We start from the raw sequence: 12501 nt of genomic DNA, 5'->3' as shown, positions 1-12501 counted from the left end.
TGAGAAGACTAAAATGGACAAACACACACAGTACACTAGCTATTAATTTACAAAACTAGCAACTAGCAAAATAAAGTCACTGATGATGGATGACATCGTTGAGTTATTTGTGCCCTTTTCGGTCCAACTTTCCGTACCCCCTTAAGCATCTGCCTGCTGCACATTACTCCAAGAACAAAGCATAGTTTGCCTTTTACATATTTTAAGTCAAAACTTTAATTATAGGATATTCCTGCAGTGGGACTAATTCATCCATGATGTGTAGCTGCACTGACTTCAGTGGGGTTACACCAAGCATGGATTTGGCCTAATGTGTTTTAGAGCTGTATTTATAATATATCTGAATCCGTTGGGCCATTAATCTTTAAAGTTTCCCATTCATGCCCATAAATACATTAACTAACAGCTCTTCCCAGCTATCTTGATTATGCAGGTCACATACAGGTTGCTATAGTAACCCTGCAAGCCACGTAAGAAAGGGAGGAATAATATATATATATATAGGCACACACTCCCTGATTAATGTTAATGGTGGGTAGATCATTGGATTAGGCCCTTGGCTTCCCCTGCATCAGAGAGAGCTCTGAAAGCTAAGACTTTGTGTGGCTGTTCATGTGGGACAGGGTACTAATTACAAAGGTGCCATTCATTGAAGAGTCCTGGTGTTATAACACATTATTTTAGTTTGTTGCAGTCTACAATTACATGTCCTTGGAAGATGATCCTAAAATTCACCTCAGGTGTGAACCTGACTTCTGGAAAGGAGATATTGTTTGGGTATATTTGACCAAGAAAGGATGTTTTTTGTGAGGCAAAGGTAAGTCCACTAAATTATTGCACAAAAGGCTACACTGAGTACTGATAAGATACTAAATTACAGAACGTTAAATGCAATACCAATAGAGGGCCAGATAGTTTCCTCCTATAGGAAAACCTGCTCTGAGCAAGGTTAGACAAACCAGTGATTAAAATGCAGGCACCCTTTTCTATCTAGCACTTAAATTATTGTTACTCCATTGAGGGAGCTCTAGCAATTGTAACATCGATGGGAAAATAATTTAATGTAGACACATCCGAATTGTACTTTGGAATTTCAGAGTGAAGCAGCTCCACAATGAAATAACTCTCAAGTGTAAGCCAGCTAAATGAAACAGAGTTAAAATTGTTCTCTCTTGTGAACCTTCTTGACATCTTCTGTTTTACAAAGAAACCATTTCATTTCTTTAAAAGGATCACAGCTCTCTTCTTTGTGTGTCACCCTGAAAAGCCAGATCATTTTTGCTACCTGCTTTGTTGAGACTGTCAACCAGCTCTCTGAGAGTGTCTAGTACTGTATTGGCTGCATTTTACATTTAGGAGGGGGGAAAAGGACCCTGCATCAGAAATTCAGCTTGTATTGCTTTCCTTCCCTCCAAGTACAAAGGATGTTTTGTTTGTGCTCAGGATCCTGCTAAAAAGTTTGGCTGTGAAATTAACTCTGCCTTGAGAATGGGAAATGGGTAGAGAGCACATGGCCTGAGGCTGTTGGATGCTAAGTTCCCCTCACCGCTGCTCTCTTTCACATTCTAAAAGGACTTTTGTACTATGTCGTAGATTGTTCCTCACAGCTGCTGAACAGCTAACAAAAAAGCACACACTTTTCCTGAAGCCTTGATAGGAATGATTTCATGATCCCATTGAATATAAAAGACTCTTGAGAGAAAGTACTTTCCCCATATTTTGGTCTCTTTTTTTTTTCAGCTGGTTTTAAGAAATGGTTGTTTGATTGTTTGTTTGTTTGTTCATCCAAGCTTTTGTTATTTTTTAATAAGACTGTAAGCTTCAGAGCCGGTCAGAAAAATTCCACTGAAACTAAGTTTCATCAGGAAGTTGGCAAAAAGTGGAATTGTGAACTCCCCACTTCCCTTTGTTTCCAAACAGCTCCAGGGAACATTCCAGATACTGCATGGGGAGATGAACTTTTTTAAATGAATGAATAAAGTAACTAGTCCGACACCTATTGAAGTTGATAGACATTTTCCCATTAACTTCAATATGAGAAGGATTGGACCATAAACTCTGTTGATAAAAGACATGATCTTGAAAACCCCTTACTCAGGCTGGAATTAAACTGTTTGCATCAAGTCTAGTTACATGAATAAGTATTCACAGGATCTAGCTAATTTATTCTATCTCTTAGATTGTAGATATAGATATAGATCAGAGTGGGAGTTGTTGTGTACATTACCTTTATGTAAAAATTGTTTCATATGTAGATGTGTAGAGCAAACACTCAGAAGTGCTGAATACCTATCAAAATCTGTCACAGAGGGTAAGAGAGAGAGACACCCACTCATACATTGGGATATACATAAATGCAAGAGTTCATACTATTTAGATAATTGAAATAGCAGCTATATGCTTAAATCATTTGTACATTAATGGTGGTAGGTGGGGATGTCCCTCATTTAAAGGCACACACGTTTCTCCCCACAAAAGACAATGGTTCACGTACTTTGAAGCAAATAAAGAATGTGTAACTTCTCCAAAACACATGTAAGCATTTCAGTGCATTGACAGCATACTGGAAGCTGTCTGGTGTCATTCGTAATAAATTCCATAGCATTGAACTTGAGAAGAGACAAAGGATTTGCAAGGATAATTGGGCATAAACAGGAAATCCAAAATCCTCAGCAACTTTTTAAATCAAGAGACGGTATGGGGTGCAGAGTTCAGGGTTAATGGGTTATGGCTGTTTCCTTCCAGTTTTGGGGCTAAAATGGCTTAGTGATCTGACCTTTTGCTCTCCTGTCTGGTACCACAATTTTAAAAGCTGTCTTGGGATTAAAACTTTGGAGTGCTTGGTTAGCTTGGTGATCATAGATGCATGTACAGGAAAGTGAGAAATAAGCCAGACTACAATTTGTCACGTCATTCTACATCTGCCAGGAATCCTATCACTTTAACTAGTTGCTGTATGTCAATGCTGCAATTAGACTTGAGGAAATAGAGAAGAAAATCATAATTGTTTAAAAAAATGTTTAAAATGTTCTCATACATGAAATGGAAAGTTTATTTTTTCAGTATGTTCTCCCCATCAAGCCCTGATTCATATTTCAGTATTGTTTGCTTACAATAATGTGACTCTGTTAGGGGTAAAGAAGATTTGAATGGTCTGCAGAAATAGTGGCTATCAAGGGAGATGCGATATATTTTGATGAGGAGTATGGAAGAAATCTCACAATCTCTAACCTGAGGCCTTCAGTCTCTAAAAAGAGCCATCTGTTAACTTTAAAAAGCACTTGCATTGATTATTTATATTTTCATTTTTCATTTTCTATATTTTTATTTAAATTGGATTTTCCCCATATAAACACTGTAATGGTTTTCTTAGGAGATGCATGCTGAAACTTAATGTTAAGCTTCCTGATTACATTACTCTGATACAATTTATGCTTCTGGTATCTTCCAAACAGAAGGAAACAGGACCAAGCACGTGTAACATATATTGCTACTTATACAGGTTAAGAGAGCGAGAGGTTTTTTCAGTTTTTCCTTTTCAAATATTGCTCTCTGCATGAAAGCATTGGCTAATTGACTGCATGCAGTTCTCTGACCTTGATTTTCATGTCAGTGTGCGGTCACATTTCATCTTAAATGAAGAATAAGTTTAGGTCAAAGAAGGAAATTATTTGATGATTAATACCACTTCTTTTCATATCCACAAGAGGGGAAAGATAAGGTAGTACTCAAAATCAGCAAATGGGAATGTGAAAGATTTTTGCCCCTTTATGCATCTGTGTATGAGTAGAGACAAGACATGAAGTGGTAAGCTACCATGCAGATGATTATGTGTAACCTCAACTTTATTAATTAAATTAACCGAACTTTATGAACTGTGACTAGTTAACATTTAACATCACTGCTGTTGTTACCAGCAGCAAATGTGTCCAATGCAATACACCATACTTAGTAGATTGCAATAAAGGTCCTTCATCATGAGACAGAGACCACCCATAACCTCTCTTCACACAGCCAGCCATCAGGATTTGGCTTCATACCAAAATCACATCCTCTTGCCTCTTCTTCATACTCAGAATTATGGCACTGATGATGGATGCTTCAGTCTATGCTGGAAGTTGAAATCCAACACCTTGTCTCAATCCTTACTGCTGGTTCTGGCTTTGGTCACTCTCAGCCTTATACTAGGGACTGGAGTGAGTTAAATTGTCCCAGCTAGTGTCCCTGTACCTCACTGGATCCTGCCATTACGGTTGCCAGAGATTAACTGGGACAGTCATTCCTTGAAACCCAATAGGTTAACCACAAACATTTTCAAGCATCTAGGGATGTCAGATATGTGCACATTGCACGCACATCAGAGTTATACACTCCAGTTTTATGACAGAGATTAGGGAGTTCATCCTTTGTGCCTAATGATTGCCTCTCACCAGCTTCCCAGTGTTGCTATCTGCCTGTTAGCCTCTTTTCTGGACCAATCAGCTCTGTCAGTTCTAGCAGTTCCCCTCCAAACCCGCCTAATACGCATTTCAGCCCATACTTAAGTGAGATGTGGGGACAGCTACATGGCTGGCCAAAGCCATTAACCTTGATGTACAAACTAACCGTGTTGCTGAATCCAAATGGTTTTCTTCCCAGTGCACTATTACAACACGTTATGCTAAACTGAAGCAACAAGGAGTGGAGCAGAGGCATTAATTAATCTCTCAGCATACCCTTTATCCTGTATTGTATGGTATTTCACTTCAACTCTGTGTTTCAGTTTCCATATCTGTAAAACAGAGATAATATTTACCATAGTAACCTCATAGAGGTGTTGTGAGACAATCAAATAGAGCACGATTATGTCCTTGTCCTACCTAGCCAAGCTGAGACGTGTGGGGGAATACTGTCTCTGGTCTGCCATGAAACACAGATATGGCTCTCCAAGTATTCCCCACTGCGAGCAAGCGGGGGAAAGGGGGAGATTGCACAGAGAGAAGTAGGAAGTGGACAGATCCATGGCTCTGCCTCCTCCTACTTGCTGGCCTGAGTAGCTGGCCATGTGAGCAGAAACAAAGCTGTGCCTTCTTCAAGGGCTGCTATAGCTTACTTACCCATCTGTGGAACAAGAAATGGCAGTGTGTGTCCTGGAACCATTCCTGGGGTGGGTAATGTGTATGCACTGCCTCTTGCTCAGGGCTGGGCCCGAAGGTATAAACTAGTCCTTAGTGTCAGCGAAGTGCACATGCAATAACAACATTGCTGTTTAATTAAATTCTGCTTCTTCTGTGGTTGATTATATTCCTTGTCTGATTTCATATTGTGACTGAGTCATTAAGCCTGATTAAATGTTTCCATTACTTGCTGTGACATTGTATTATGTATAATAGAAGTATGCATTTTGGAGCCCTTATGTATATATTTTACTTTGGAGAAAACCTAAGCTTGCTTGACTGTTTGTCTATTTCTTTGAAGGTGAATGGAAGGCAAGGTTTAGCTCCGTTGTCTTTCTTGAAGAAATTAATTTTGGATGACCAAAGAAACTAAAGAAAATACAGTGAAGGTACAGCACTCAAGGTATCTGCATGGATTATTTATATGAAATAGCTTGAAAGTGCAAAGCAGCATAGGGAAATCAGTGCGGAGTTGCAATTCACTTAATACTTTGTTCTTTCAATTAATTGTTTCTGCTGTTGTGATCAATAAAAATAGTGTGTATCTTAAATCAATATGATTGTAATTCTGAATTATGTTTACTATTCATTTCTATATCTAAAGTCAAGGGTTAACTGTTACACTAAATGTGAAAAGAAAGGTTAAAAAGAGATTTTCTCTTTTTTGCTTTGTGCGTTTCCCTAGTGTGATTCAGGAGAGCCAGGGAGCAGTGGGAGAGTGCTAGAGGGGAAATATGTAAGCTCAAGGCTAATTCAGGCGTGGTTCCCCGTAGACTAGGGAAGGTGGCTGCAGGTTAATTGGAGGACCTGCAGTCAATTAAGGCCCTGTTAGGAACCTAATAAAACCCCCTCCGTCAGGCAGACAGAGGAGGAGGAGGAAGGAGAAAGGACGGGAGCTTGGAGGTGTGTTGAAAGATTTGGAAGACCTGAGAATTGAAGTAAGGGGGACGCTGCCCAGCAGGACAGGGAGACTCCCTTCTCCCCAGCATCTAAGGACCAAGGGTAACCCCACCTAAGGGGGACGAGGGTAAGAAACCCACAGGGGTTGAGAGGGGCTGGGACTCAGAGCAAGGAGCAAACCCAGACCCCTCCCCCGCTTCCCTCCTCTACCACCTTCCCGGGCTAGTGGCGGGGCCCTCGGCACCCAAGAGCAGGGACAAAGGGCGGCATCTTAGCTCCCCGCCAAGAAAAGCGCAGGACCCACCAGACTAAAATCGGCCATCTTGCCACACTAGAAACAAGAAAACAGCAAAAGTAAGGTCAGAAAAGCAGCTCCATGCCAAGTCATTGCTTCAGATTTGTCAGTCTCATCTTAGGAGAACTGGATAAAAGAAACTGCCAAGGAATCTCACTCTTAGCTAATTTGGGCAGGTATTTGATTTGAAAAAATAAAGTATGCTATGTTTGTTTACTCTGGTAAAAAGAATCAATGAGAATAGTTTACTGCAAAGACTCACTGTGTCAGGAAAGCATAAAAACAATGTTCTTTCATCCTGGCATATTTTCCTGAGTAGCTTTACACTATCACATCTGACTATCGGCTGTCTGAATCTCAGGACTGTATTCCTTCCATCTTTCATATACTGTATGTCAGCCAACACACTTCATATTATAATGGTGATCTCCTTTTTGGTTATTTCACAACATTTTCAAGACATTTAATTCATTTTTTCAAAAGATGAAAATGTTTTTTTTCAAAACCTAGGGCAAACAGGTTTTAATGTTAGTGTAAAGGTCATTCCTAAAGGTTAATTGCTTTATAAATAACCAGATTGAAAACGCGTAAGAAATGGAGGGAACAATCCGCTTACAATATGCCAAGTCAGGGAAAAGCTATAAAAATAGAGTCTAGGAAATGTTGTTCTTGCCTGGGATTAGTTATAAAACGGTTTGCAATAGTTTATGGCCAACAAAACTGTCACTTTCTACTACTTTGGGCCAAATTGTACATGTCATGTGAATACAGAGCTCCACTTCTCTTTCTAAAGCACTTCAAGAGAAGTGAGAGGAGAGTTTGCAGGATCAGTCTCTTTAACTGAAGGTCATAGATGTCACATGATCAAGCTGTTCATTCTAAAACTTGGCTAGCCCACAGAGTCATTCTTGTTGATGCTATGGGTGCCTGCAGCAAAGGACATGAAGGGAGCTAAGACTTCGTGGCCAAAGGAGCCTTTCCATGTCCCCCCAGCTCCTTTGTTACTTGGATGGGTCCTATGCCCTAAAGGATAGATAACTTTTTTTCTGAGAGAGAAAATTTAATCGGTTGGAACCCCTATTCTTGTGTCTGGCTGAGCAGTGCTCCTCAGAAGATAGGTGTGCGGGCACAAAGGTGGCTTTATGGTCCTTTGTTTGGTTCTCTAATTGTGGCCTGACCTGAGTCAGGTAGACTCCAGATCTACATTTACAGCAGTCTCAGGACCACCCTAACTTATGTCTAACTACTCACATTCCCAAGAGGCCACTTAGGCAGACAGGAATAATCAGAGTTCAGAGGTTGTCCAGCCACACCCACTTTTCCCTAGGTTGTACCCCATCCATCCGGGGCTACAGATGGGTTGGCATAGAGTCACTGCATTAGCCCCATACGTCACCTAGGGATTCCTGCTGTACTGGTGAGAATTCCATAGTGGCCAGATCCATTGGCTTTCACTGCTCCTTTGTGTTGGTGGAATGTTGCTCAGGGAGTGTGTGGTGGATTCTAGAGCAGGGTTTCTCAGACTGTGGTCTGTAGACCCCTGGGGGTATGCAAGGGTAGTCCAGGGGGGTCTGTGAGTCATGTCAGGATCCGCCGGCCCCGCTGATCAACTCCTCCCCCTCCCTCCCAGTGCCTCCTGCACTCCGGGGAACAGCAGTTCAGTGGCGTGCAGGAGGCACTGGGAGAGAGGGGGAGGAGCAGAGATGGGGCATGCTCAGGGGAGGTGTGGAAAGAGGTGGGGAAGAGACGTGTCAGGGGTGTGGCCTTGGGGGAAGGGGTGGAGTGGGGGCGGGGCCTGGGGCTGAGTGGGGGATTTAGGGGTCTGTGAAAAATTTTAAAACAAAATGGGGGTCCTCGGGTTGCTAAAGTTTGAGAAACACTGTTCTAGAGTCAATCCTACAGGCTTTTGCATGTGGCTATGTAAAATGTCTTTAAATACATTTAGGTGATCTGCCATCCGAAGAGCTACAGTTTCTCTCCCAGTATGACAAGCCCATTATTAAATATTTGTTTCCCATATAGGTACTTACAGACTGTGATTAAGTCACCCCTTAACTTCTCTTTGTTAAGCTAAATAATGTGGCAAACCTCCTTCGTCTCGTCACCCTCAGTGTTTCTCCCTCTGGTGGTTGGGGGGTGGACCTGGAGTCAATCCATCCTACTTTGGATGTTTTTAATTATTTGCTTTGGTTTATTTTTCAGTATTTACAAGGTGGGCCTCAGGATAGGCCTGAGTGGTTCCCTTAAGCAAAAACAAACTCACAATACAAAAGATATACATTTGCTTGTCCCCTCCACAGAAAGCCAACTTATTACACTGGCTTATGGTTGCCAGCTCTTCCCCAAACAGAAGTAAACTGGATTGCTTCCACTATGGGGAGAAAACCAGCCTTCCACCTAGAAGAAGCCTTTTCTCCCTGCTGCAGCTTATTTCTCATCCCTCCTCCCTCTCTCTCACCAGAAGAGGAGTTTTTAAAGGTCACCAGCAGTCCTTAATTGGGCTCACATATCTAATTAGTCTGAGAGACCATTTTTGCAGTTCATAGGGAAAAGGGTCTTCACCATTCTAGGACTGATATACCTGCGTTCCACCACTCTCTTATAGCTGTCTGGTCTGACTTTGTCACAAAAGATTGTGCTCTTCGAGTATATCAGTATAAGGCATGGCTCTTCTCTGAACCTTCTCCAATTTATCAAAATCCTCTCGAACTGTAGGTTTATAAAGTCTTAGATTTTAAGACCAGATGGGGCCACTAGATCATCCATAATGACATCCTGTATAACACAGGTCATAAAATTCCACCCAGTTACCCTAGTATTGAGCCCAGTAACTTGTATTTGGTTTTTCAGAAAGGCATCTAGTCATGATTTGAAGACATCAAGGATGGAGAATCCACTAATGCCCTTAATAGGTTGTTCCAATAGTTAAATCACCCTCACTGCTAAGAAATTGTGCCTTATTTCCAGTTTGAATTTATCTGGCTTTAACTTCCAGCCATTGGTTCTTGTTTTGCATTTCTCCAATGAAGAGTCCTTCAGTACTCAGTATTTTCTCCCCATGAAGGTACTTATACACTGTAATCAAGTCACCTCTCCATCTTCTTTTTGATCAATTAAACAGATTAACCTCTTGAAATCTCTCACTGTATGACATTTTTCCAGCCCTCAAATAATTTGTGTGGCTCATTTCTGCACCCTCTCCAGTTTGTCCTGGGAACTGTACAAACAGAAAGTAAAATATTTTGCCAGTGTCCTGAAAATTTCACAGTCCAGAAGAAAAACTATAGTAAGTTCAGCTGACATCAATAAAAATGCAGTATTTGCCACATGGCAACAACTCTCTTTCCTGTTGTAAATATCAGATGTTACCATGGTTACTGCAGGTACTTGGAGTATTGAATGTTGTGGTTTCAGTGGTTCCCACTGAATGAAAGACACAGGGTATGAAGGCATAGATGAGCAGGGACCCAGTTTTATTGCAGGAGTATCAGCATACTCTGGCTTACTTTCTTATTTGGGGTAGAAAGCCAGATGCATCATGGTTACATAAGCCTGCTGGCCAGACTGCAGAGTTTTGTGCTGATAGGAATATGAGAAGTGCAAGTCCCTTTCGACCTAGCAGAAGTGAAGCTAACATCTATTCAGGTGGTGGTAGCTGTTGTGTGGCTGTTGTTATTGTTGTGCAGATATACATAGAGTTGGGCAGATACATTTTAAAAAGACAGTGACTCTGCCCTGAAGAGTTTACAATCTAAAATTAAACAAAAATAATGGGGGGAAGTAACAGATCCTTAGGACGGGGATAAGGGGAAGGGAATATGAAAGTGAAAATATAATCTGGTAGGTAATGAGAGTTCTGTTCATCTTTAGGATCTGAGTTTGCGACATGCTGCACACCAGCAATATCCGTACACAGTAGCCCCATACGAAGAACTTGGCCGGTTAGGTCTTTAAACCACCTTTGTGATCTGCTGATGCTGGGTCAGCCATGCACTGGGCTGGCGTCTCTGTAAATTAGAGCAGCCTTAGGACTTCTCTAACTTATGCTAATAACCAGTGGCCACAAAGGAGCTATTACAGAGATGGGGAATCAGTGGGATGCAGGAGGTCTGGCCTCTCCCTTGGCCATGTTCCTATGCCAGCCATGAGGAGGGTGCTGGAACAGGGTACAGCTGCCCTAAGCTGCTCAAGGATCCCCTCCACTGGCGTGATCCTCCCAATACAGGCTGTGCCAGCTTTAGAGTGATTTTGCACCATTGGTGCAGTGCAAAACAGCTTAAATGAAGGGGAGACTTGGGGCCAATATGTTCAGCTTGTCTGGTTTCCATGTTTTTCAGTGCCCAAGGGGAAATGATCACAAAGAAGTTTGACTTTTCACTATGGAGGTCATACGGTGTATGCTGAATCCTCTGCTACAGAAAGTAAAACTTAACCATACAGCTCCTTGCCTTTGTAACTATTGATGCAAATAGCAAATTTCTTTGTTTAGCTAATAATTTTCAAGTTATTAGATTCTAAGAAAGATCTACATGTTTATTCCTTTTAATACATTAAAGTATGTCATGGTAACACTATGTGTTGCCCAACCGCTCTGTAAGTAGTAATATTGCTGCTTATGGGTGAAATTCGCTCCTGGTTTGGAGGACCTTCATAAGACCCCCTGCACGAGGACTAATTATGGGGATTGCCAGCTGAGAGCCTGTGCAGAGGCACCTGCACACACCTTACACACTCTGCATTGGCCCTGTAAAGACGGGTGCAGAAATCTCTTTTAGGGACAGATGGGGTTGGTCTGATAGCAAGCCAGGGAAGGGCCAGCAGAGACTGTGACCCTGTCACAATCACTGTGGATTGGTTGCAGCAGCAGCCCTGGGGAACTGCTTTAGCAGCCTTGCACTCTAGTCCTGGATTTAGAGGTGAATTTGGACTCCATGAACTCCAACTTCCATGGACTCCACTCACATAAAGCCTGAATATTTGGATGTCATGTGGTAGGGTGAATTTCACCTTGTGTGACTGAGATGACTAAAGCTACGTAACTTGAAGAATGCAAAGTTCTTCCAGCTGTTATCCAGAGTATCTGAACTCTTAGCCCAACAAACACAGCTCTTTAGTTAAATTAAGAATTAGACAGAACTACAGCTAACAAATCTAGCACCTGTTCGCTGGAGCTATGAATCTGTGGTTAGCGTCCAGCTTTATTTACAGGATAAGCATATACGGTACAAGTCCAAATCTTTATTATTAAAAACAAACCGTAGGCTGGATTCTGATACTCTGGCTCACATTGGATCATACCTTGTTCTTTGATGGTTTCAGTAGAAATAACCGAGTAGTAAAGTACTACTTAATGTAAGGGGCTAGACTTGGGGGGCGGGGTTCATGAGCAGTATGTATTTATGAGTAGATTAACCTTTTCTAAACTTGAACTTGATCCTGGATAAATGATTTAGTGAATCTGTTTATAGTAAAACTGAGCTATTGTATGTGAATTTTTTTTAAGCTGTAATAGGATTTGTTGTTAACTAGCTAACATGTTCTTACTGATACTGAATTGTCTTCTGGTTTAAAACAAAATTCAACCTACTGCAGTGTCTTTTGTTTGTAATAGGAATTTGTAAAGGTCAGTTGAAAAAGGCATTTAAATTGATCAGAATGTGTGACAACCTGCTGAAATTTTAAGCCATGGTGCAGTGCACCTACAAATCTTCCTTCTGCTGCATCATCTGTTCTTTGTGTGAACACACGTCGTTTCATCAGTGTGCTATTTATGGGGAAATGGAATACAGAAACTGTCTGATGAAATGTGACTTCACTTAGAAGGCAGTGTTCTCATGTGTAAGAGGTGCCATGCTGTTATTTTATCTGTTGTATGAGGTTAATATGTGGTTGTTAGCCTTTAAATACATTATAATTGTTTTAATGAGAGGTAAATAACACTAGATCCGTGTTCTTAGTTTACCTTTGGAAGAACAACAACAAAAAATCCAAACTATACCTAGTAAACATCTATAGAGATTTCAAGACTAATAAAAGATCTGTGGTATAAAAATGGAGTGATGGCTTTACATGAAAATGAAATCAGTAAAGGAACAGAGGACCAATGATAGGATACTTTGAAGGATGTCTTAATTGTTTCTTATTTTAAGC

The 12501-nt window shown here is 41.2% G+C and overlaps 1 protein-coding gene across 2 annotated transcripts in view; it reads left to right on the top strand.

Moving 5' to 3' along the window:
* Positions 1–12501, top strand: part of JAKMIP1 (janus kinase and microtubule interacting protein 1) — a 368387-nt gene that overhangs the window by 339589 nt on the left and 16297 nt on the right. The window contains exons 19-20 of one of the 2 annotated variants that reach the window (XM_043544666.1): positions 5458–5559; positions 10689–10815. In XM_043544666.1, coding sequence (XP_043400601.1) covers positions 5458–5529 — 72 coding nt within the window. In that variant the 3' untranslated portion in view covers positions 5530–5559; positions 10689–10815. Of the gene's footprint in view, positions 1–5457; positions 5560–10688; positions 10816–12501 lie in introns of those variants that run through there. The other variant, XM_043544665.1, reaches the window with a different exon arrangement.

Source organism: Chelonia mydas, chromosome 4, assembly GCF_015237465.2.
Source record: "Chelonia mydas isolate rCheMyd1 chromosome 4, rCheMyd1.pri.v2, whole genome shotgun sequence".
Classification (NCBI taxonomy): domain Eukaryota; kingdom Metazoa; phylum Chordata; order Testudines; family Cheloniidae; genus Chelonia; species Chelonia mydas.
This window is presented reverse-complemented; position numbering and strand designations above follow the sequence as displayed.